General features: G+C 40.0%; 1 protein-coding gene across 2 annotated transcripts in view; it reads left to right on the forward strand.

Annotated features, from left to right (window-relative positions):
* The window catches only part of Dipk2b (divergent protein kinase domain 2B), a 69,459-nt gene that overhangs the window by 33,920 nt on the left and 8,259 nt on the right, over positions 1 to 27,280 (forward strand). For both annotated transcript variants that reach the window (XM_039100232.2, XM_039100233.2), the window contains exon 3: positions 26,166 to 26,339. In XM_039100232.2, coding sequence (XP_038956160.1) covers positions 26,166 to 26,339 — 174 coding nt within the window. The remainder of the gene's footprint in view (positions 1 to 26,165; positions 26,340 to 27,280) is intronic.

Raw genomic sequence — 27,280 nt, forward strand, 5'->3', positions numbered from 1 at the left:
CACAGGAAAGTCAGAAATCAATACAGAAGTGTGTTGGGAAGCTGTTGATATGTCTTTGGTTCCTGATGTGGAAGAACAAAAGGATACAAAAATGAATGTTAGTTCAACCAAAATCAGGGTTACTTACAATAGACGTAATTCTCCCAACTGGAATAATTCTCCTCTCTGAATATTACCTAGACTCCAATGGAAGGTAAGATTCATAAACTTTTCAGGCCTGTTAAGAGGTAAATTTACTCCCAGTTTATACAGCAGGCCTCAAAGCAAGATTAAAATAGATATCTAAAGACTGTAATATGGATCAGCATGTAAAAGTATCTGTCCACAAGGCTAACAGTGTGAATTCAATCTCAGGAACACACTTGCTAGGACAGAACTGACTCATGCAAGCTGTCCTCTCAATCTCCAAATAAGTGCCGTGTTGTGTGCTCCTTTCATACACACACTAATTAATTAATTGAAGTTTTTGAGAGAGAAAGAAAGGGTTTATTTGAGGTATACAGTTTTAGAGGATACAGTCCACTATACTGAGAAAGGTATAGCTGCTGGAGTAGGGAGCAGCTCTATTTCTGTTTGTCAGAAGTTCTTGAAATAAACTTGAAACATCACCAATTTTAAAAAGTATGATAAACAGCAAAAAGATTGTTTACCTTCCCACACAATGGCAGGAAACACATGCGTTGAAAAACAAAAAGCTATGTTTTCTTAATTGAGCTATAAACATCACCTGAAAGTTCAGTTTGTCTTTTTTCTTGTAACGATCATGCATATAAATTGTTTCTACTCACTTCCCCTAAACTCTTCCTCCTGAATTGTTGCATCTCTTATCTAAAAATCCCCAATTCTCTTTCCTATCTGTCAATTGACTTCATATTGAAGTATATTAATGATTATCTTAACTTCTTGAGTTCTTTGTATATTTTGGATATAAGCCCTCTATCAGTTGTAGGATTGGTAAAGATCTTTTCCTAATCAGCTGGTTGCTGTTTTGTCCTAAAGACAGTGTCCATTGCCTTACAGAAACTTTGCAGGTTTATGAGGTCCCATTTGTTGATTCTTGATATTAGAGCATAATCTATTGGTGTTCTGTTCAGGAAATTTTCTCCAGTGCCCATGTGTTCAAGACCCCCCCCCACTTTTTCTTCTATTAGTTTCAGTGTATCTGGTTTTATGTGGACATCCTTCATACACTTTAATTGAGCATTGAACAAGGTGAAAACAAGGGATCAATTTGCATTCTTCTACATGCTGACCTCCAGTTGAACCAGCACCATTTGTGGAAAATGCTATTTTTCTTCCATTGGATGGTTTTAGCTCCTTTGTCAAAGATCAAGTGACCATAGGTGTCTAGGTTCATTTCTGGGTCTTCAGTTCTGTTCCACTGATCTATCTGCCTGTTTATGTACCAATACCATACAGTTTTTACCACTCCTTCTCTGTAATACTGTTTGAGGTCAGGGAGGGTGATTCCCCCATTACCATCTTTTTTTGTTGAGTATCCTTTTCGCTATTCTGGTGTTGTAGTAAAAATATAAAAATAAAAAATGTATTTTTGTCTTTTACCTCACTAGGTTCGGTACCACTATGCCCCAAGATATATGCTAGATATCTTGGCGGAAACACATCCCAGCTCCACAGCGGACCAGTGTCTCCTGCCGACGCACGATTTCCTACACTCAAACAGTCACTTAAAAAAACACACAACACAATAATCTTTGACCCAATTGATAAGATACTGCCCACTTAATCATACAAAGCCCGGGGTCATCCAACCCTAAAGAACATTAATAATAACCTGTAAGTACACAGAGCAGAATTGGTTTTCTTTTTCCTCCATCTTTATTAATCGGGTATTTCTTATTTACATTTCAATTGTTATTCCCTTTCCCGGTTTCCAGGTCAACATGCCCCTAACCCCTCCCCCTCCCCTTCTATATGGGTGTTCCCCTCCGCATTCTCCCTCCCCATTACCACTCTCTCCCCAACAATCTTGTTCACTGGGGGTTCACTCTTGGCAGGACCAAGGGTCTCCACTTCTACTGGTGCCCTTACTAGGCTATTCATTGCTACCTATGCTGTTGGAGCCCAGGGTCAGTCCATGTATAGTCTTTGGGTAGGGGCTTAGTCCCTGGAAGATCTGGTTGGTTGGCATTGTTGTTCATATGGGGTCTAAAGCCCCTTCAAGCTCATTCAGTCCTTTCTCTGATTCCTTCAACAGGGGTCCAGTTCTCAGTTCAATGGTTTGCTGCTGGCATTTGCCTATGTATTTGCTGTATTCTGGATGTGTCTCTCAGGAGAGATCTACAACCGGTTCCTGTCAGCCTGCACTTCTTTGCTTCATCCATCTTATCTAGTTTGGTGGCTGTATATGTATGGGCCACATGAGGGGCAGGCTCTGAATGGGTGTTCCTTCTGCCTCTGTTCTAAACTTTGCCTCCCTATTCCCTTCCAAGGGTATTCTTGTTCCCCTTTTAAAGAAGGAGTGAAGCATTCACATTTTGGTCATCCTTCTTGAGTTTAATGTGTTCTGTACATTTAGGTTAATTCAGGTATTTGGGCTAATATCCACTTATCAATGAGTGCATACCATGTGTGTTTTTCTATGATTAGGTTACCTCACTGAGGATGATTTTTCCAGTTCCATCCACTTGCATGTGAATTCCATAAAGTCATTGTTTTTGATAGCTGAGTAGTATTCCATTGTGTACCATATTTTCTGTATCCATTCCTCTGTTGAAGGGCATCTGGGTTCTTTCCAGCTTCTGGCTATTATAAATAAGGCTGCTATGAACATAGTGGAGTATGTGTCTTTGTTATATGTTGGGGCATCTTTTGGGTATATGCCCAAGAGAAGTATAGATGGGTCCTCAGGTAGTTCAATGTCCAATTTTCTGAGAAACCTCCAGACTGATTTCCAGAATGGTTGTACCAGTCTGTAATCCTACCAACAATGGAGGAGTGTTCCTCTTTCTCCACATCCTCACCAGCATGTGCTGTCACTGGAGTTTTTGATATTAGCCATTCTGACTGGTGTAGGGGAAATCTCAGGGTTGTTTTGATTTGCATTTCCCTTATGACTAAAGATGTTGAACATTTCTTTAGGTGTTTCGCAGCCATTCGGCATTCCTCAGCTGTGAATTCTTTGTTTAGCTCTGAACCCCATTTTTAATAGGGTTATTGGTCTCCCTGCAGTCTAACTTCATGAGTTCTTTCTATATTTTGGATATGAGCTATGAGCCCTCTATCAGTGGTAAGATTGGTAAAGAACTTTTCCCAACCTGTTGGTTGCCGTTTTGTCCTAATGAAAGTGTCCTTTGCCTTAGAGAAGCTTTGTAGTTTTATGAGTTCCCATTTGTTGATTATTGATCTTAGATCATAAGCCATTGGTGTTTGGTCAGGAAGTTTTCTCCAGTGACCATGTGTTCGAGATTCTTCCACACTTTTTCTACTATTGGTTTGAGTGTATCTGGTTTGATGTTGAGGTCTTTGATCCACTTGGACTTAAGCTTTGTACAGGGTGATAAGAATGGATCCTTATGCATTCTTCTACATGCTGACCTCCAGTTGAACCGTCATCATTTGCTGAAAATTCTATGTTTTGCCCATTGGATTTTTTGGCACCTTTGTCAAAAATCAAGTGACCATAGATGTGTAAGTTCATTTCTAGGTCTTCGATTCTATTCCACTTATCTTTCTGTCTGTCTCTGTACCAATGCCATGCAGTTTTTACCACCATTGCTCTGTAATACTGCTTGAGTTCAGGGATAGTGATTCCCCCGGAAGTCCTTTTATTGTTGAGGATAGTTTTAGCTATTCTGGGTTTTTTGTTATTCCAGATGAATTTGCAAATTGTTCTGTCTAACTCTCTCAAGAATTAGATTGGTATTTTGATGGGGATTGCATTGAATCTGTAGATTGCTTTTGGTAAAATGGCCATTTTTACTATATTAACCCTGCCAATCCATGAGCATGGGAGATCTTTCCATCTTCTGGGGTCTTCTTCAATTTCTTTCTTCAGAGGCTTGAAGTTCTCATCATACAGATCTTTCACTGGCTTGGTTTAAGTCACACTGAGGTACTTTATATTATTTGTGACTATTATAAAGGATGTCGTTTCCTTAATTTCTTTCTCGGCTTGCTTCTCTTTTGTGTAGAGGAAGGCTACTGATTTATTTGAGTTAATTTTATACCCAGTCGCTTTGCTGAAGTGTTTATCCGGTTTGGCAGTTTTCTGGAGGAACATTTGGGATCACTTAAATATACAATTATATCATCTGCAAATAGTGATATTTTGACTTCTTCATTTCCAATCTGTATCCCTTTGATATCCTTTTGATGTCTGATTGCTCTGGCTAGGACTTCGAGAACTATACTGAATAAGTACGGAGAGAGTGGGCAGCCTTCTCTAGTCCCTGATTTTAGTGGGATTGCTTCAAGTTTCTCTCCATTTAGTTTAATATTAGCTACTGGTTTTCTGTATATGACTTTTACTATGTTTAGGTATGGGCCTTGAATTTCTGTTCTTTCCATGACTTTTGTCATGAAGGGGTGTTGAATTTTGTCAAATGCTTTCTCAGCATCTAATGAAATGATCATGTGTTTTTTATCTTTCAGTTTGTTTATATAGTGTTGAAGTTTTTCTGTATATTACACCATCCCTGTATCCCTGAAATGAGGGATGATGATTTTCATGTGCTCTTGGATTCAGTTTGCAAGAGTTTTACTGAGTATCTTTGCATCGATATTCATAAGGAAATTAGTTAAAAGTTCTCTTTCTTTGTTGGGTCTTTGTGTGGTTTAGGTATAAGAGTAATTGTGGCTTCATAAAAGGAATTCGGTAGTGCTCCATCTGTTTCAGTTGTGTGGAAAAGTTTGGATAGTATTGGTATGAGGTCTTCTATGAAGGTCTGATAGAATTCTGCACTGAACCCATATGGACCCAGGGCTCTTTTTGGTTGGGAGACTTTTAATGACTATTTCTATTTCTTTAGGATTTATAGGGTTGTTTAAATGGTTTATCTGTTCCTGATTTAACTTTGGTACCTGGTATCTGTCTAGGAAATTGTCCATTTCCGGCAGATTTTTAAGTTTTTTGAACATAGGCTTTTGTAATAGGATCTGATGATTTTTTTTAGTTTCCTCTGATTCTGTAGTTATGTCTCCCTTTTCATCTCCGATTTTATTAATTTGTATACACTCTCTGTGTCCTCTCGTTAGACTGGCTAAGGGTTTATCTATCTTGTTGATTGTCTCAAAGAACCAACTTTTGGTTCTGTTGATTCTTTGCATAGTCCTTTTTGTTTCTACTTGGTTGAAACACTCCTCCTGGATGTGTTTGCTTCTTTTTGTTCTAGAGCTTTTAGGTGTGCTGTCAAGCTGCTGATATATGCTCCCTCCTGTTTCTTTCTGCAGGCACTCAGAGCTATGAATTTTTCTCTTAGCACAGCTTTCATTGTGTCCCATAAGTTTGGATATGTTGTACCTTCATTTTCATTAAATTCTAAGAAGTCTTTAATTTCTTTCTTTATTTCTTCCTTGACCAGGTTGTCATTGAGTAGAGCATTATTCAACTTCCACGTATATGTGGACATTCTCTCCTTATTTTTACTGAAGACCAGCTTTAGCCCGAGGTGGTCTGATAGGACGCATGGGATTATTTCTATCTTTCTGTATCTGTTGAGGCTTGTTTTATGACCGATTATATGGTCAGTTTTGGAGAAAGTACCATGAGGTGGTGAGAAGGCTTATCCTTTTGTTTTAGGATAGAATGTTCTATAAATATCTGTTAAGTCCATTTGGTTCATGACTTCTCTTAGTATGTCTATGGCTCTGTTTAATTTCTGTTTCCATGATCTGTCCATGGATGAGAGTAGGGTCTTGGAATCTCCTATTATTATTGGGTGAGGTGCAATGTGTGCTTTGAGCTTTAGTAAAGTTTCTTTTATGTATGTAGGTGTCTTTGTATTTGTAGCATAGATATTTAGGATTGAAAGTTCATCTTGGTGGATTTTTCCTTTAGTGAATATGAAGTGTCCTTCCTTATCTTTTTTGATGACTCTTGGGAGAAAGTCAATTTTATTTGATATTAGAATGGCTACTCCAGCTTGCTTCTTCAGACCATTTGTTTGGAAAGTTGTTTTCCAGCCTTTCATTCTAAGGTAGTGTCTGTCTTTGTCTCTGAGGTGTGTTTCCTGTAGGCAGCAAAATGTTGGGTCCTCATTGTGTATCCAGTTTGTTAATCTGTGTCTTTTTATTGGGGAATTGAGTCCCTTGATATTAAGAGATATTATGTACTAGTGATTGTTGTTTCCTGTTATTTTTTGTTGTTGTTGCTAAAGGTAGAATTATGTTTGTGTGGCTATCCTGTTTTGGGTTAGTTGGAAGAAAATTACTTTCTTGCTTTTTCTAGGGTGTAGTCTACATCCTTGTGTTCAAGTTTTCTATCTATTATCCACCATGTGGCTGGATCTGTGGAAAGATATTGTTTACATTTGTTTTGTCATGGAAAACATTGGTTTTCCTTCTATGGTAATTGAGAGTTTTGCTGGATATAATAGCCTAGTCAGACATTTGTGTTCTTTTATTGTCTGTATGACATCTGCCCAAGATCTTCTGGCTTTCATAGTCTCTGTTAAGAAGTCTATTGTAATTCTGACCTGTCTGCCTTCATGTGTTGCTTGACTTTTCCCTTAATACTTTTAATATTCTTTTGTTGTTTTGTGCATTTGGTGTTTTGACTTTTATGTGATGGGAGGAATTTCTTTTCTGGTCCATTCTATTTGGGGATCTGTGGGCTTCTTTAATGTTTATGAGCATCTCTCTCTTTAGGTTAGAGAAATTTTCTTCTATAATTTGGTTGAAGATATTTACTGGTCCTTTCAGTTGGGAATCTTTGCTCTGTTCTATGCCTATTGTCTTTAGGTTTGATCTTCTCATTGTGTCCTGGATTTCCTGGATATTTTGGGTTAGGAGCTTTTTGTGTTTTGCATTTTGTTTGTTATGTCAGTGTTCTCTATGGTATCTTCTATACCTGATTCTCTGTTCTATCTCTTGTATTCTGTTGTTGATGCTTTTGTCTATGATTTCTGATCTCTTTCCTAGGTTTTCTATATCCAGGTTTATCTCCCTTTCTGATTTCTTTATTGTTTACATTTCCATTTTTAGATCCTGGATGGTTTTGTTCAATTCCTTCACCTGCTTGGTTGTGTTTTCCTATATTTCTTTAAGGGATTTACGTGTCCCCTGTTTAAGGACTTCTACCTGCTAACTGTGCTGTCCTTTAAGGAAGTTTTTAATGTCCTTCTTAATATCATCTAACATCATCATGAGATGTGATTTTAAATCTGAATCTTGCTTTTCTGGTGTGTTGTTGTATTCAGGACTTGTTTTGGTGAGAGAACTCAGTTCTGATGATGTCAAGTGGCCTTGATTCCTGTTGCTTACATTCTTCCACTTGCCTCTTGACATCTGGTTACCTCTTGTGTTAGTTCTTCCTGATGTCTCTGACAGTGGTTTGACCCTCCTGTAAGTCTGAGTGTCAGCACTCATGCGAGACCAGCTCTCTCTGGGAGGGACTTGGGTCCTGAGAGCTGTGGCACAGGGTCAGCTCCAGGCACAGATGGAAACTGGAAGAATCTTGCCCCAGATGGCTCCTTGGTTCCTGTGTCCTGAGGGCTCCAGCTGGGTCCCTCTGAGCAGAAGTAGTGGTCTTAACTGTGTTCTCGGGTGTGTCAGCACTCCTAGGAGTCCACCTCTCTCCCAGTGGGACTTGGGTACAGAGAGCTGTGGCACAAGGTCAGTTCCAGGTGCAGACGAAAACTTGAAGGATCTTGATCTTAAATTACATCTATTTCTTTAGCCTATCCACTTAATCCTGATTCAAAAAAAGAATATTTATTTTTATCTTATATGTGCACTGCATGTGTGCTGTTGCCAGCACAAACCAGAGGGACTGATTTGATATGCTAGCATCTATATGGTAAGAGCACTGAGAACTGAATCCGGGTCCTCTACAAGAGCAGCAAGTCTTCTTAACTGCTGAGTTATCTCTCCAGCCTCTTGATTCTGATTCTTTCTCACACTACTATCATCCCAAATGCACATCATCTTCAGTTTTAATTAACAAAAACTTAGTTATATACTATTGTTAATAAAGTTGTTACACAGGACACACCCAAACAAAAGGCCTTAATTTCCATGAAAATTCATCTACTACCTTTTAGACAAACCCAGTTAGTAAATTATTATTAATTATCTTTGGTTTTACAGCCAAAATCTTTAGTATTAAAATAAGAATCACTGTTGAGTATCTCACTACATTCATGTATTCTATTTATAAGATTAAAAATATCAAATAGCCATTTCAAGAAAAATGTCAGTCAGAAATTATTTGATTAACAGAATTCTCAGTAGCTCCATAATATCAATTGTCACCCCAGAAGCTTCTACATCTCATTTTAGGATATTTACCATGATCCAGGATGAGTCCATTACTCACCAATTTCTCTAATTCACCCCTTGCTCCTTCTGAATATCAAAAACAAGTTTTTGAGTATTTTTCTGATCTTTGTATCCACTGCCTATGGTTCAGAAATATGTCTGCAAGTCTCTGTGGGCCTTTGTGCCAGGGAACTTTATCAGAATAGTACAATCCAGTTTGGTGCAGCTGGCCTTCCATTCCTGCTCAGCCTACTTTGTTCCATGCTATTTCAGATCAAAGTCTCATCATCTGGCAGAGAAGTCAGTCAAACTTTAAGCAAAAGCAAAGACTTCATTTTGTTTGCTATCAAAATTCTTCCCATGACCTTACTAAGCAAGCCTTTGCTTTCTGTTTTTTATAAAACCCCTGTACAATGTCAATTATTGAGGTTGTTTGTTTTGAGATTTGCTTTTTGTTTGTTTGTTTGATTGGTTGGTTTTGGTTGTTTGTTTGGTTGTTGGTTGGTTGGTAGTTGGTTGGTTGGTGGTTGGTTGCCTGGTTGGTTAGCTAGTTGGATGATTGGTTGGTTGGTTGGTGGCTGGTTAATTGGTTTGGTTTGGTTAGGACCAGGTCTTGCTATGTATCTCAGGCTAGTCTTAAATTCATGATCTTTCTCCTTTGGCCTCCTGAGTGCTGGGATTTCAAGCATGCATCACCATGCATCACTATTCAGGGAAAATAGCTATTTTTAAAGACTTCTAATGAAAGTATAAATAATATACATGAATCTTAAGTATATTGGGTAAAATTTAACATGTGGGTTCACTTAGAGATACCACCCACAACAAGATGTTTCTAGCACCTCCAAAGGCTTTTTCATGTCACTTTCAAAAAAAAGTTCCTTCCTAGGATAACAAACCATTCCAATTTCCTCAGATCTATTTGATTTTTGGAATGAAAATCCAAATGAGTTATCCCAGAAAACCTCACAATCCCAGCCAAACTGAAGCAGTAGCTCACCCTGTCTCCCCGTCAATGTGCTCACTATTATGAACTGAATCACCTTTGATGATTTTTGCCCATTTGTGAACTCCATTTAAATGGAATAGTACAGTATTAGAAAGTTAGAATATCATCAAGTCATGATATTTATTCATTTTACTTTAAGGATCAAAAGAATTTTTCTTAAAGTACAATACTTTACTTTCAGTGATACAGGTTATATATTCAGCTATTGATGAACATCTAAGTTATATTTAGTTTGGGCTATTGTGAATTGGAATTGATGCCAACATTCTTACATGTGCCTACAGTTGAACACAAGCATGTTGAAGTGAATTTTCTGGGTCATAATATTACATATGGATAGAGTCTAAAAGGACTACCAAATAGTTTTCCTATTCACAGTATGAAATATATGCTTCTGCCTATATACAACAGAAAAGAGAGTACTGCTGATTCCTATCTGTATCAGCACTATTTATAATTTGGAACGTCGGGTATTTTAGTAGGTGTCTAGCAGTCTTTTATGTGAACTCACTTTCATTTTTCTGATGACGCTGGATGTGTGGCCCTTTCTTGCATATTTATTGGTTTCTTTCATCTTTGAAAAGGTACTTAAATATGTCCATTTTGTACAGTTTTCTGTGTTTGTTATTGATTTTCACAAGTTACATATTTATGTCCTAAATATAATTTATTTATCATATATGTATATTCTAAATAACTTCTTATTGACCTCTTTATTTCTGCACATGCCTGCCAGTATTTAGAAGCACCTTCCAACCAAATGATCCTCCATACCCTCAGTCTCTATTCACTGTAAGGTAGAAAGACAAACCAAGAAGTACACAGCCAGAAACTGGGAACCAGGAATCACACTTTAACCTTCAATGTCCTACTCATAGTGACCTGCCAGCCAGGTCTCATCTTTTAGAAGTTTTGCACATACACACACACACACACACACTTCAGTATAGTGCTACCACCTGGGGTGGAGCAAACCTTCAAAACGTAAGCCCACGGGGAAAATTTTCAATTTAAACCACTAACAAAATTATTTAGAGGTTGTTTAGTACCTAAAGAAGGATATATAGCCTAGGTTCTTCATAAATTCTTTGTCATTTTACACAAGAGACTTGTGGTACCTATAGGGTAGTACAGTTCCTAATCCTCCATAGATACTGAGGAAAAGCTGTATTCATTATAAAAATTAATAGTCCATATATAGTTCTAAAAAATCAGGATTGTGGATGCAGATCAACGATAGAGTGCTAGTTTAGTGTGTAAAAAGCCCCGAGTTTCAAGACGGATGATCAAAATGTGAATGCTTCACTCCTTCTTTAAAAGGGGAACAAGAATACCCTTGGTAGGGAATAGAGAGGCAAAGATTAAAACAGAGACAAAGGGAACGCCCATTCAGAGCCTGCCCCACATGTGACCCATACATATACAGCCACCCAATTAGACAAGATAGATGAAGCAAAGTGCAGGCCGACAGGAGCCAGATGTAGATCGCTCCTGAGAGACACAGCCAGAATACAGCAAATACAGAGGCGAATGCCAGCAACAAGCTAATGAACTGAGAATAGGACCCCCATTGAAGGAATCAGAGAAAGAACTGGAAGAGCTTGAAGGGGCTCGAGACCCCTTATGAACAACAATGCCAAGCAACCAGAGCTTCCAGGGACTAAGCCACTACCTAAAGACTATACATGGACTGACCCTGGACTCTGACCTCATAGGTAGCAATGAATATCCTAGTAAGAGCACCAGTGGAAGGGGAAGCCCTTGGTCCTGCTAAGACTGAAACCCCAGTGAATGTGATTGTTGGGGGGAGGGCGGCAATGGGGGGAGGATGGGGAGGGAAACACCCATAAAGAAGGGGAGGGGGAGGGGTTAGGGGGATGTTGGCCCAGAAACCAGGAAAGGGAATAACACTCGAAATGTAAATAAGAAATACTTAAGTTAATTTAAAAAAGTAATTAAAAAAAAAGCTCTGAGTTTTATACCCAGCACCATAAAACAATGAAACAAAACATTAGAAAGATGAGGAGGCAAATGTCAGATATAACAGAGGCAATGAATGTGAACATATTAAAGTTCTTCCATCTATATTTTCTAGATATATTTAACATGGCTGCAGAGTTCTGTATGTAATATTCCCTATGGCTTAATTGCATACTCCATACTATTCCCGTTACTATTGGAGTGATAAGAAGCATCTCATCATGTTGATATAACACAGCTTAATTTACTATTGTCAAATGCTGTTATTGGTTTATTTATTTCACTTATCAAAATCACATTTTGAAGAACATATTGTGCAAAGGCTTTATCTCTCTTTTTATGTTCTTAAGGCAAATTTCCTTTTCAAAGCTCCCACATACTATTTTCTCTTAGCCAAGCACCCTTCATACACAGTGGTGATACCTGATCTTTGGCACCTTATACATTCTTGTTCCCATTTTATAGGTGGGGAATCTAAGATGTGTGTTTACAACCTACCCAGCTAGTAAATTTTGGAACTTGGATTTGAATCCAGGTCTATCACTTGACTCCAGAAATGACAGTCTTAAACATTGCTCACTCTCTACCATGTGGGTCCCAGACATCAAACACAGCAAGTATTGAGCCATCTTGCTGCTCCCTGCCCACTACAAGTTTCAAAGCATACTCATAGCAACTTCATAAGCCATGACCTTTGACTTTAATATTATGTACATTAACTACTAAACCAAATCTAAAGTACTAAATAAAACATTCAAATGACAAGCTATTTTTTCCCCAGCTTGCTTTACCCATCTTCTCCCTCGGTGACGCTATGTCTGTATCTTCTAGGCCAGAGTTGATCTTTAATTTTCATCTTTGTTCAATTCTGAATGCTTCAGCTGGAAATGCATTGACATTAGATATCCATCTACCCAAATCTTACTTGATCTTCAAGACCAGGTACATATCACAACCTCTGTGACATCTAGCCACACTCTCCTATTGGTCTGCACATGATTTACCCCTCCTATAACATTTGTTACATTCTGTCCCATAGGAAACTTTGTGGTAGACATGTTACTCTGGTTCTCAAAAGTACCAGCTGGTTAGAGGTAGGTACACTCTGCTATTTATTTTTATGATTCCCTACTTTATATAAGAGAATTAAATAAATTTTAACAAAGTTTTGTTGAATGAATGACTAGCTGCACCCTCAGAGGGAGCTTTTGCAATTTTTCTAACACATGTGTATGATTAGAGTGGTCTTTTTTGGTTGGAGGAAAATTTTTCTAATTCTTTCTGATTATATCTAAAATGCAATGCCTAGAGTTGAGCCTAGAGACAATCACAGTGAGTTTGGACTGATAACACTTCCTTTTCAGGGCTGGGAGAAAGGAGAGCTTAGCTGAGCCTGTTCCTGACTCTGTGACTTCTCTTGCCATTGTTTCTGGAGCTGCTATCTCATGCCCAGGAAACTGCTTGCTTTTTTCTGCCCACAGCACTTCCTTCCACCATAAAAAGACACAGTAGATGGCGCCCTATGAAGCTACCTAGGGTACACTAACAAGTGGGAACACAGAGTTAAGATAGAAAATGAAAAAGAAGATACAATGGCTGGAGCTATAGCTCAGAAATAGAACACTTGATCAGCAGGTGCAAAGCCCCCAAGTACCAACAGGAAAAACACCAACAGGAAAAGTTCCATAATTCTATCTCTGTTTGAACCCTGCCTGATACACATGGTACAGTCTCACCAGAGAGGCTCAGAGAGAGGGTAGAGAAAAAGCCTAGCAGCTACTTTCCTAGGCCAGCAAGAGTACTTTTTTTTCCAATCAAAATTCTCAGATCCTTCTGGAGCAGAGTTGTCAGACATGCTTAGATTCCTTTTTTAATTAGAAAAAGAAGTAGAAACTAGAATCAGTAACCCATAGAAAAAAGTGGCCCAGTGGAAAATTGCAATCCACCTTAGCATACTTGAATCAGAGTGACAGACCATTAAATAATGTGTTTTGCTCTGCATCAACTGCCCTGACTGCCCCAGCTGTCAGCTGCTTTGCCTGCCACAGTGATGATTTCATATGACACAGCGAAAATATTTTACCAACCCATTTTATTGTCAAACATTTTATTGGCAAAGCTCCAGGGGCCCTGGGATAGAGGAAGATGCAAGACTGGAAGTGGGAGGAAAGAAAAGAAGTCTCCATCAGGAGAGGAAAACCAGGTCAGACTTCCATCTGCCAGGTAGTTCAAGATGTTGGTAACCCTGTAAGCACTACCAGGTGAGACTTTGGATATCAGCTGTTTGTCAACAAGAGACATGGAACCTAAAGGAAGGAGCCTAACTAGAGCTATGGCTACATAGACACTAAGCATGGCAGTATAGGATGTTAAGTTAAGATGGTCCTCTACTTCGAATGATGAGGCAAATCTGCTAAACTATTCATGTGGTGCTACTGCTTGTGATGATAGTAATGGTGCTGGTGGGTTTGAATGGGATCTAACTTTGCAGCCCATAGTAACCTAGAACTTGGTCTTCCTACTTCAGCCTTCCCCATGCTGGGATTAGAAGAGTGTGATACCACATTCAGCTTTTCAGGGTTAAGGTTAGGGTTAGGTTATTTACAAGGATCAAAAAGTAGGCTCAGACAATTTAAAGTCAAAAAAGGAGTTAGCATTATCTTTGGTCTTGTTTGTTAATTTGACTAGATTCAGAATCAGCTAAGAGACACATGTCTACTAACGACTATAAGGTTGTTTCCAGAAAAGTTCAGTGGAAGAGTAAAGATCTACCCTGAATATGGTAGCATCATTGCATGGACTGGAGATACAGACTAAAGAAAAAAGAAAGAAGGAGAAAGAGAAGGAGAAGAGGAGAAGAGAAGAAGAGAAGGAAGAGAAGAGAAGAAGAGGAAGAGGAAAAGGAAGAAGCAGAGGAGGAAGAAGAGGAAGAAAAGGAGGAAGAGAAGGAGGAAGAAGATGAGGAGGAGGAGGAAGAAGAAGAAGGAGGGGGAGGAGAGGGAGGAGAAGAAAGAGGAGAAGGAGAAGGAGAAGGAGAAGGAGAAGGAGAAGAAGGAGAAGGAGAAGAAGGAGAAGGAGAAGGAGAAGGCGGCAGCTGCAGCCTCAGCCGCAGCAGTGGTGATGTTGAGCTAAGTACCAGCATTCGCCTCTCTTTGCATCCTGACAGCAGGTGCAACGTAGCCATTTGCTTCATGATCCTGATGCCATGCCTTTGCTGCAATGGTGAATTACACCTTCAAGCTCTCGTGCAGGCAAGTCCACTGACCCCAAGGAAGGAGACAAGGAAGTCACCATGGGGAGGAAGACAGAGAGAGTAGGAAGAGAAAGAGAGAAAGCACACACACAAAAAGAAGGAAAACAGGGAAGCAGAGAGACCAAAATGTGTGGATTAGGAAAAAGCCTCTGGAGGAAGGGCCACCCAGCCCCTGGGCTGGAAAGATCAAGGTAAAAGGCATTGTATGCCAGATACTGGGAGAACCTGGAGGTCAGGTCTGCTTTGGTATGTAAATATGCACCTCATCCCCTTGTCCATGAATCTCAAACTCAATAAGGCACCAAAGAACTAGAGAGAGGTGATGAAAACGTAACCTAAGACCTGTGAAACACAGGAAGCAAGAGCAAAGAAAATGAGTGCTGTAAGGGCCAGGAAGCCACTTGGAGGTATGGCCTGAAGAGGAAGAATGAGGTGGAGAAAAAGGTCATGGCTCTTCTGGATGCAACATAAAGGGAAAATAAGGTGTGGTTGTGGGACATTGACCTATTGTCAGTGGCAAGCATTGTGATGGCCAGACTGGAGCTGGGAGCAGGTAGCTAATATTACTAAATGCTTATTCTGTGTTAGGTATATGTTGCTGTGTTAATTTTTCTAATTTCAGGCGAACAAATTAGGTAGCAACTCATAATGGTCATTGGTTGGGAGTGGTTCTCAGCTGCCAACATGCATTAGGAAGTCTGAAGGGATTCTTACCATATATATAGCTGGGTTCTAGCCCTAGCGATGCTTGTTCAGAAGATCTCAGCAGATTCTGAGAATTTGTAGATAGAAAGAAAAGTAGCTTGAGAACAGTGGGATCTTTCCATAAAGAAACCTAAATATGGTATGCTAGTGGAGTATGAAAGGACTCAGAGAAGGGTTAGAGAGGCTGCCTGGGAGTAGTAGGTCAGGCTGCACCCAACTGATAGAGAAAGAAGGGAGAGAAGAGCCAAAGGCTCCAATGCCTGGGAGGAACCATTCTGGAGAAACCAAGGCACAGGAAATCCACTTCCTGCATTTGATATCTGGATTGCCTGACAGTACTAGAGAGAGAAGGTATAACAAGAAAACTGAACATTTAATACAAAGAAGAAATATGGTATGGTACTCAGGCAAGCCTGGGTTAGAATTCTGGCTCCATCATCATATACAAAATTCTCAATGTGTCTCTCGACTCCTTGGTAACTGTGAGTTTCCACCGAGTCTGTTGCCCTGAAATTATAAAAATTAACACAGCAACATATACCCAGCACAGAACAAGCATTCAATAATACTCACTACTGCCTTTATTTTCATAAAATCAATGGACATAATACCTATTAGCTTTCTACACAGTTGACCTTTCAACACACTTGTAAGCAGGGAACTATCTGTTCAGGCTTGTCTGAAGTGGCCTCAATGCATGCCTACTGTATTGATTTCATTGATAAAATCATCTTTTTCATGTGGATGAGAGGAAGATGCCTGAAGGAGAGGTCAGTAAAATGCATATAATGTGGAAGTATAAGGGAAGAATCCTGGGAGAGGTAAGATACAAAGGACAAAAGGAGGAGGATAAGAGAAATGTTGGGATTCAAAGATGGTAAACTAAAACTAAGAATGTATGGAAAAGTCACAAGCCTACTACTTTATATGCTAACTGTGGAGGTTTGAATGAGCAATACATATGTACTTGAACACCTGATCCCCAGTTGGTGGCAGTATATGGACAGGCTATGGGACCTTTCAGAGGTAGTGCCACTGAAAATGGGTTGAGGATTTATAGCCTGGCCCCACTTCCTGCTGGCTATCTGTGTGGCCTGTGTACTGGTGAGGAAGTGATCTCCCAGCTTCCTGCTACTGTTGCTATGCATTATTTTTCACCATTATGGGCATATGTCCCTCTAGAACCTTAAGCAAAATAAAGTCTTTCTTATATAAATTATCCTTGTGTGTCTGTCTGTCTGTCTCTCTTTCTCTCTCTCTCTCTCTCTCTCTCTCTCTCTCTCTCTCTCTCTCTCTCTCTCTCTCTCTCTCTCTTTCGTGTGTAGCTCATATTGCATTAGTTATTTTTCTAATCCTGTGACCAGACACCATGGCCAAGGCAATTTATATAAGAAAGCACTTAATTGAGCTTAGAACTTCAAAGCACTAGTGTCCATGAGGGTGGAACAAAGGCATAGCAACCAGAACACCTGAGAGCTCACACCTCAAACTGCAATAAGGAAGTAGACACCTCATTGAGATTGGCATGAGCCTCTTGAAACTTCAAACCCACACCCAGTGACACACTTCCTCCAATTAGGCCATATTTCCTACTCTTTCCCAATTAGTTTCATCAACTGGGGATTGAGTATTTAAGCATACGAGTATATGAGGGACTGTTTTTAAACTGAAACTACCACACAGCTTAACATGGATCCCTGAAGCCCATGGTCTGCCTTGTCTTTTCTTTTCTTATATTTTTTCTCTCTTTCTTTTTCTATTTTTCCAGACAGTTTCTCCGTGTATCCCTGGCTGCTCTGGAATTTATTCTGTAGACCAGGCTGTCCTCAAACTCAGGGATCCACCTCCCTCTGCCTCCTAAGGTCTAGTCTTGTGCTACCATGTCCAGTTCCAGAAGCCATACTTTTTGAAACCAAAATACCAGTAGCAGTTATAGGACTTCTCTATGAGGTGTAAGCCAGCTAGTTAGTCCCTAAAGCATCCCAAAACAATAGAGGCAACACCATTGCCCTTCGTTGCCCACTAGAACTAGACCATAAGACCCACTTGCCAAAGACACCACACATTCTGGATATAGAACACAGACAAACCAAGCTGGAACTGAGATAGAAGATTCTTCCTCGTTAGCTAATATTCACAGCACTGGAAGATGCAGTGTAGTCTATTGGGTAATAATCATCATCAACAATCATACCTGTCTATGGATCATGTATGCTAAAATGCTGTACTGGCTATTAAGATATGGACAATGGTGCAACAGTGGCATAGATGCTCTGGGATTAACCAACCATTTCCTGACTAGCTCTGAGGCCCATTTTGTAGGAAGAAATACATGTCTGGCACTGTAAACTTAGCCAAAAGCTGACTAGAGTGGTCACAGCTCTATGGTATAATCTACTACTGATATTTTGCTAAGTAGAAATGTAGTTAAACTGCTTTGTAAATATTTATGTTTATACCAAAAGACTAGTGCAGCTAGTTCTGGTCAGAGAAGCCTCTTTTGGAGTAGGTGATGACCAAAGCAGGGATCCATAACTGGTCAAAGTGCTGAGAATATGTGACTGCGGATGCTTGAATAAAAAAGGAACACTCTCCATTTAAAATGCAGGGAACACTGAGGATGAGGGAGTAGAGGGAAATGTGAGAACTAACTGGGAGGAGTGCAGTGGAGCACTATCTTTTGGATTTGCCACAGACCTGTAATCATGAACACACAGCAGCTGTGACTGATGACATGGGCAGGGGGAAAAAAAGGAAGGACATAAGGGTAAAGGAAGACTGATTGGAAAGAAGGTCTCAACAAAATAGAAGAAGGATGAGAGAGCGTAGTGAAAGGGGTGAATGTAATCGCAATGCATTGTATGCAAGTATGATACTGATATTTTTAATTAATCAAACTTTTGAAATAATCTCTTTCATTCTCAAAAATGCATCCTGGCTCAAAAGATGCATGATCTCTTTAATAAGTATTCCTCAGTAAAATAAAGAAATTCTCCCAGTTCTTGCAGTCCTTAAGTGTGATAGTTTGAATACTCTTGCCCCAGGGAGGTTAGGAGATGTGGCCTTGTTAAAGTAGAATATGGCCACGTTGGAGAAAGTGTGTCTTCGTGGGGGTGGGCTTTGAGACCCTTCTTCTAGTTGCCTGGAAGCCAGTCATCTCCAGCCTGCCTTTGAATGAAAATGTAGTACTCTCAGATCCTTCTGCACCATGCCTGCCTAGATGCTGCCATGTTCCCACCTTGATGGTAATGGACTGAAACTCTGAGCTTGTAAGCTGGCTCCAATTAAATGTTGCTCTTATAAGAGTTGCCTTGGTCATGGTGTCTCTTAACAACAATGGAAACCCTAATTAGAACACTAAGTGACAGATGTGGGATTCAAATGCCAGCAGCTTGACTGTAAATGATGTGCTTGCAACTATTTCATCATCCTGCATTCTAGAAAGCCTAGCTTGAGTGAGTGCTGTCTACACAACCAAGCAGAAATCCCTCCTCAGATCACTGGAGTACAAGGTTGAATAACAGGAATTAGGTAGTCAGCTTGTGTTAGAAGACTGTAGTAGAGGCTATTACTGTAGAAAGGATACAGCTACCCATGCAACTCCACACACGAGTGTCTCATTACTCCACTCCTAGGAACCCTCACAAGCAACCAAAATGGAACAAAATCTTAACCCCTCTGCTCCTCACAGAACACTCCATCAGGGTTCAACTTAGAGTCTCTGCAAAGCACCAAGAATATAAACAAACAGAAAGGCTGCCTAAGGAGAAGATGTCATCAGAAGTGAGAGGACCTCTCTTACATAGAAACTGGGTCTTTGAGAGACTTGTGCAAGCAATACCTTCCATATTATTTACCCCATCCCACCAAGTCATCCAGGTAATTGAATGCAGCTTTAATGTCCACTCAACTCTCCTGGGTATGCTATCCACTCTAACATAATCTAAGACAAACTGCAATTTTTTAAAAAATTATTTATTGGTTATTTTATTTATTTACACTTCAAGTATATCCCCCTTGGTGGTTTCCCCTCCACAAACCCACTATCCAATCCCCCTGTTTCTACGAGGGTATTCCCCCAACCACCCCCTGACTCCCACCTCACCACCATAGCATTCTCCTACACTGGGGCATCAAGCCTTCACAGGACCAAGGGCCTCCCCTCCCACTGATGCCAGATAAGGCCATCCTCTGCTACATATGCAGCTGGAGCCATGAGTCCCTCCTTGTGTATTCTTTGTTTGGTGGTTTAGTCCCTAGGAGCTCTGGGGTGTCTGGTTAGTTGGTATTGTTCTTCCTATGGGCTTGCAAAACCTGTCAGCTCCTTCAGTCCTTCCCCTAACTCTGCCATTGATGTCCCCATGCTCAGTCTGATGGTTGGCTGCAAGCATCCACATCTGTGTTGGTAAGACTCTGGTGGAGTCTCTGAGGAGACATCTATATCAGGTTCCTGTCAGCAAACACTTCTTGGCAATAGTGTCTGGGTTTGGGGGCTGCATATTGAATGGATCCCCAGGTGGGGCAGTCTCTGGATGGCCTTTTCTTCAGTCTCTCCTTTACTCTTTGTCCCTATATTTCCTTTACACAGAAGCAACTCTGGGTTAAAATTTTTGAGATAGGTGTATGGCTCCATCCCTCAACCGGGGGCTATCCCTAACCTCTGGATATGGTTCTCTTTCTCCTTTGTTGAGTATTTCAGCTAAAGCCATCCCTGTTGAGTCCTGTGAGCCTCTCACAGTCAGGAATCTGTAACTTTATGATGGATACCCCCAGTTTCCCATCCCCTATTGCTACACATCTCTGTTCAATTTCCTGACCTTCTATACATCTACTCCATTTCCAACCATACCTGATCCTGTCCCCCTTTTCCCCTCCCCTTCCACTCTTCCTCTCAAGTCCCTCCCATCCTCTACCTCCTGTGATTATTTTGTTCTTCCTTCTAAGCAATACTGAAGTATCCATACTTTGGTCTTCATTCTTCTTCAATTTCATATGATCTATGAGTTGTATCATGGGTATTCTGAGCTTTTGGGCTAATATCCACTTATTAGTGATTATGTGTTCTTTTGTGTTGGGTTACCTCACTCAGGATGATATTTTCTAGTTCAATAAATTTGCCTAAGAATTTCATGTAGTTTTTAATAGCTGAGTAGTACTCCATTGTGTAAATTTACCACATTTTCTATATCCATTCCTCTGTTGAAGGGCGTTTGGGTTCTTTCCAGCTTCTGGCTATTATAAATAAAGCTACTATGAACAGAGTGGAGCATATGTCCTTGTTATTTATTGGAGCATCTTTTGGGTATATGCCCAGGAATGGTATAGCTGGGTCTTCAGGTAGTACTATGTCCAGTTTTCTGAGGAACCAGCAGACTGATTTCCAGAGTGCTTCTACCAGCTTGCAAACCCACCAACAATGGAGGACTGTTCCTCTTTCTCCACATCCTCACCAGCATCTGCCATCACCTGAGTTTTATTTTAGTCACTCTGACTGATGTGAAGTGGAATCCCTGGGCTGTTTTGATTTTCATTTCCCTGATGACTAAGGATATTGAACATTTCTTTAGGTGCTTCTCAGCCATTAAATATTCCTCAGTTGAAAACTCTTACTTAAAAAAAATAGGATAAAAGGTTCTATAAATGTCTATTAAAACCATTTATTTCATAAAAAAAAAGAAAACTCTTATTTAGTTCTGTACCCCATTTTTAACAGGGTTATTTGGTTCTCTGGAGTCTAATTTCTTGAGTTCTTTAAATATATTAGATATTAGCCCTATATCAGATGTAGAGTTGCTAAAGATCTTTTCCCCATCTGTAGTGCCCTAGCATTTGGGGTATAGATCTTCAGAATTGAAAGTTCATCTTGGTAAATTTTTCTTTGATGAGTATGAAGTGTCCTTCCTTGTCTTTTTTGACAATGTTTGGTTGAAAGTTGATCTTATTTGATATTAAAATGGCTACTCCAGCTTGTTTCTTGGAACTATTTGCTTGGAAAAATTTTTTCCAGCCTTTTACTCTGAGGAAGTGTCAGTCTTTGAAACTGAGGTGCATTTCCTGTACGCAGCAAAATGCTGAGTCTTGTATATGTATCCAGTCTTTTAGTCTATGTCTTTTTATTGGGGAATTGAGTCCATTGATGTTGAGAGATATTAGAGACCAATGCTTGTTTCCTATTATTTTTGTTGGTAGAGATAGAATTATGTTTGTGTGGCTATCTTCTTTTAGGTTTGTTTAAAGAAGATTACTTTCTTGCTTTTTTATGGTGTAGTTTCCCTCCTTGTATTGGAGTTTTTCATCTATTTGTGGTAATAATATTGTTTATATTTGGTTTTGTCATAGAATATCTTGGTTTGAGAGTTTTGCTGTGTATATTAGCTTTGGCTGGCATTTGTGTTCTCTTGGGGTCTGTATGACATCTGCCCAGGATTTTCTGGCTTTCATAGTCTCTGTTAAGAAGTCTATTATAGTTCTGACCTGTCTGCCTTTATGTGTTACTTGACTTTTCCCTTAATACTTTTAATATTCTTTCTTTGTATTATGCATTTGGTGTTTTGATTATTATGTGATGGGAGGAATTTCTTTTCTGGTCCAATCTATTTGAGGTTCTGTATGATTCTTGTATATTAATAGGCATCACTTTCTTTAGGTTAGGGAAGTTTTCTTCTATAATTTTGTTGAAGATATTTCCTGGCCCTTTGAGTTAGAAATCTTCACTCTCTTCTGTATCTCTTATCCTTAGGTTTAGTCTTTTCATTTTGTCCTGTATTTCCTGGATATTTTGAGTTAGGAGCTTTTTGCATTTTTACATTTTCTTTGACTATTGTGTCAATGTTTTCTATGGTATCTTCTACACCAGAGATTCTCTCTTCTATCTCTTGTATTCTGTTGGTGATGTTTGCATCTATGACTCCTGATCTCTTTCTAGGTTTCCTATATCCAGGGTTGTCTTCCTTTGCGATTTCTTTATTGGTTCTATTTCCATTTTTAGATCCTGGATTATTTTGTTCAATTCCTTCACCTGTTTGGTTGTGTTTTCCTCTATTTCTTTAAGGGACTTATGTGTCTCCTCTTTAAGAACTTCTACCTGTTTACTGTGTTATCCTGTATTTCTTTCAGGGAGTCATTTATGGCCTTCTTAAAGTCCTCTATCATTATCATAAGATGTGACTTTAAATCAGAATCTTGCTTTTCCAGTGTGCTGGGATATCCAGGGCTTGCTATGGTGAGAGAACAAGGTTCTGATTATACCAAGTAACCATGGTTTCTATTGCTTATGTTCTCGAGCTTGCCTTTTGCCATCTGCTTATTTCTGGTATTTGCTGGTCTTGCTATCTCTGACTGGAGCTTGTCCCTCAGGTGAGCCTGTGAGCCTGTTTGCCTGTGAGCCTGTGGTCTTATGTATATCAGCACTCTTGGGAGATACGCTCTTTCCTGGCGACATTAGGGTACAGATAGCTATGGCACAGGGTCATCCCTGTGAGGCAGATGGAAACTGGAAGGATCATGTCCCTGGCTGCATGGCTCTGGCTGCTCCACATTTCACATGAGCTATTTCTAAGTCACATATTGAAGATACAGTTGGATTTCCCCTCTGCCACCATTTTTACTATTGGCAGAACTTTGTATACTTTTGACCACTGGCACTCTCCCTTCCAAAGATGAAATCACAGCATACGATATTTCACTTTCTCTGAATACCCACTGTGGTTTTGCATATGGTGAAGTAGTTTCTCCGTGTCATGTGCTTCTGCTCCATCTTCCTTCCAATTACTCTCCCTTTGTCTTTCTCTGTCCACCATCTCCTGTAACTCCCCACTGCAACTTTTAGTTGCAGGCATTCCCAGGTCTAAAAAAAGAAGTTTGTAATCCAACTACCCCAACAGTGGTCAAATGTGAATGGGAAGTTCAAGGATCTAGTAGTTGCTCATTCCCACAAGGCTAGTAGTTTTAGCTGGTCTTCTGTAGAAGTAGATTCCAACAGATGTGCTGCCAAGTAAATGCAAACAGGTGAAGAAGAGTGAATCTTCCTTCTTCCAATGTCCTTATTCCATCCTAGATTCCAACAAACTCCAAATTTGACACTCACCCTGTGCTCATTTTCTCTTCTGCCTCTATCCTTTGTAGTTGACTTAGTACCAGTGATTTAATTTCAGGGAATCCGGGTTGATCAGCCTAGGTAGCAGACAACAACTTCCTAAGGGGAAAGAGACCTATCATAAGCCTGCCCTAACTTACGGGTTTTAAAGCAAAATTGAAATGATTTATAGCTTCTCCCTCCTCTAATACATGTAGCAGTGAGCTAGGAATATGAGCTCTGCCTATAGAGTCACCTGTCTGACAGTAACAAGGTTGTTATTGATTTTTTGACCATTTAAAGTCATCCATGTGGTTACTTCAAAAGCATCACTATACTAAAAAATAGTTATAGATGGAAACTGACACATCAAAATACTCCATGTTGTGTTGGCAGTTTAGAGGAAAGAAATAGCCCAAAATTACTAAGAACAAAATTAGCCAGGAGGTGGTAGCACATGCCTTTAATCCCAGCACTCAGGAGGCAGAGACAGAGGCAGGTGGATCTCTGTGAGTTCGAGGCCAGCCTAGTCTACAAAGCAAGTTCCAGGACAGCTATGAATGTTATACAGAGAAAACCCTATCTCAGCACAACCCCCCAACAAAAGCACAAAATTGGAGTAGGTATAAAACTGTCAGTTGTTTTTTCAATAAAACAGAACAGGAATGTCCTGCTTTAAATAAAAAAAAAAAGGTTTAACTATCCATACCAATTGAGACAATTATTAAATTGTCATTGTCTTAATGAAAGTCTATTGATTAACTGTGATGCATAATTACTCAGCTCTATTTTATAAGCATACTTAACAGCAAAATCATATCAAAGGTGTTCAAGTGTATAACTGTAAATAGGTATATTAAAATTAAAGTTTTTCTCTTCTCCCTCTGGGAGTTAAGAGAGCTTTAGAGCAGCTATGTTCAGCAGAGTAAAATGTCATTTGTTGGACATTTCATTCAACATTCTATGCCTAGCTGTTGGAGGTGACCTTACTGAGAAAAGCCAACTTCCAACCTTAGGGTGAAAGTCATTCTTCTGCTCCTTTTCTTTCTAAAAATAAGATTTTCTTTCTAAGAACAACTAAAGTTCTTTTCTTTCACAGATTTGTATTTCCAGTAGATCAAGTGTTCAGATGTGTTCAGCAGTGATAAATCTTTACCTTTTGAACAATATTTGCTTTTGGAAGCAACAAAAGTCACTCAGAACATCTTAGGTGATTGATATATAAATTAGCTTTAACATAATATGGTTTTGGGGGACCCAAGATGCTGAATGCTTTAAAAAAATTAAGGTTCATTCCTGCGATGTGAGAGAAATGACACCATTATCCTCTTGAGGCAAAGGTTAAGTTTCAAGGGGTTCAGGAGTCCCTATTCTCATTCATGCCTTTCCCTTAGTGCTTCAGTAAGGCCACATTTCCCTGTGTTGGTAAAGTTGCTTGACTTCCCTGGAGCAAGGAACAAAGGCTCAGTGAGTCCACTTTCTAGAAAAGGAATTTGTGATGATGCCATCTTAATCTGTTTTCTATTGCAATAAATGAACATCACAGGCCAATTTTAAAGAATAACTATTTGTTTCATTAAAGGAAGTCCAAGAATTTGATACTAGCATCTGGTATGGGCTTTCATGCTGTATCATGACAGAGGCATCACATGCTGTGACAGAGCAAGTGTGCTAGCTTAGGTCTCTTTTCTTCTTCTTCTTTTTCTTTTAATATTTATTTATTTCATGAGCATAATGTCGCTGTCTTCAGACACACCAGAAGAAAGCACTGGCTCCCATTACAGAAGGTTGTGAGCTACCATGTGGCGGCTGGAAATTGAACTCAGGACCTCTAGAAGAGCAGTCAGTGTTATTAAACACTGAGTCCCTCTTTTCCTCTTCTTAAAAGGCCACTAATATCATGATCAGGATACCCTCTTGGCTTCACCCAATCCTAATTACCACCCGAAGATTCTACCTCCAAATACCATTAACATATGACTGTGGGAATTAAAGTTCCAATCATAGAACCATCCCTGACTCAGAATTTAACATGGCAGCTTATAGGCCTGAGCACTGAAATGCAGTAATTGTGGGTTTGCTGTTGTTGTTGCTGTTTTTGTTGTTGTTGTTGTTGTTGTTCTCTGAATTTTCTTTAATTCCCAGTCACTTTGGTTTATAGCATCTGTTGCTTTCCTCATAGCTATATCCTCTTTCTCAGATGAATCTCCAAATCTAAATCATCAGGGGAAATCTTGATAATGAGCTAACTTTACCAACTGCCTCATTAGAAAGGGCCTTTACACTAGACACTCTGTATCCAGCAAAGACAGCCTTATCCTACATCTGTAAAGAGGCATCCATGGGAAAAAAGCTTGCTCTCGAAGCACATGGACAGCAGTAGGGCTAGGACTATTCTCTTTTGAAGCTATAATTGCTGTGTAAGAAGAAAAAGTAAGCTTCAAACTTTCAAAGAATCAGAGCCAGCCTCCATGTTCCTTATGCCCCATTCCTCCACAGCCCACTATGCCTTCTCCTGCCCCAACCTACAGGAGTGTCCATTCCCTGTGTCCCACCCAGGGGTTTTCATCCTCTTGCTCAGCATCGTCCTCAACCATCCATGGGTTTCTCCTCTACTACTCATCTGGGCCCCCATTCCAGTGTCTGAATCACTTACAAAAATTCAGCAACACCTCTGCATCCTGGATCTCTCTGTGTGTCACCAGGGCCTGCCCAGTCCCTTCCTGCACTGCCCTTCACAAAGACTCTTGGACCGTGTGGTTCGACGATATGCTGAAGTAGTTGATGCTGGCAGCATCTTCATGGACCACTTCACTGACCGTGACAAGCTGCGTCTCCTCTACACACTGGCTGTCAATGCACACCCCATCATCCTGCAGGTACTAAGTGACCCCCATGAGCTTCCCCTCCCAGATTGTTACTACTCCTGGGTTGATTTCTCTCCCCTTTTTGCTGCATGTCTTGGGGCCACAAATCTGTGGCAGTACATTTGCAACATTAGGTAAATGTTTGACAGCCTTGGCAGCTATTGAAGAAAGAGGTACGGGCATGCAAGGCTGAGGGTGTGGGTAGCAGAGAACAGCATCCAACTTTACAAGTTGAGGCAGCCAAGAAGGGCTTTGTGGAGGAAGGCAAATTTAATCTCTACCACTAAGATAAGTAAGATCTGAGCAAACTCAGGGGCTGTTGAAACAGCCACCCATAGATGTACCCTGAAACTATGTTTGGAAAGGAGAACAAACTGGAAACGACATAATTGAAGAGTGGTCAAATAAGTGAGGTTGTATTGAAGCCTGAGGACATGCTTAGTCAAAAAGACAGAGACACTTACCTTATTAATAGACATACATAGAGCCTGTGAGGCTAAATCCCTCTGACCAAGGGTCAGGACACCTAAATCACATAATGGACAGAAAGGATGCCAGAAGGAAAGGGAAGAAAAGAGGCTGAAAAAGGGAGTAAAGGGTAGAGGAATGGGTGGGAGAGGAAGAAGAGGGAGAGTAGTAGGAGGGAGAGATGGAGAGAAGAGAAGAGAGGAAAAGAAGGGGGAAAGTAGGGCATGGTGGAACAGGCTATATAATGAAACCATCTTTCAAAAATGCTAAATATAAAGATGCATGTAGAGAAGAAAGGAGCCACAACAAAGACAGTTCCTAAAGACTAGCTAAAAGGTTAGTGTTGCTTATTGGATTCTTGCTATATGCCTGGTGTCCTGCTGAAGATTTGCTACCACTGCCAGTGCTCATTGCAATTCCCCAGAACGTTATTACTATCCCCATCAGGACTCAGCAAGTTTCAGCCATGAAGCCTAACCCCAAAG

This window comes from Rattus norvegicus, chromosome X (genome assembly GCF_036323735.1).
Source record: "Rattus norvegicus strain BN/NHsdMcwi chromosome X, GRCr8, whole genome shotgun sequence".
NCBI lineage: Eukaryota > Metazoa > Chordata > Mammalia > Rodentia > Muridae > Rattus > Rattus norvegicus.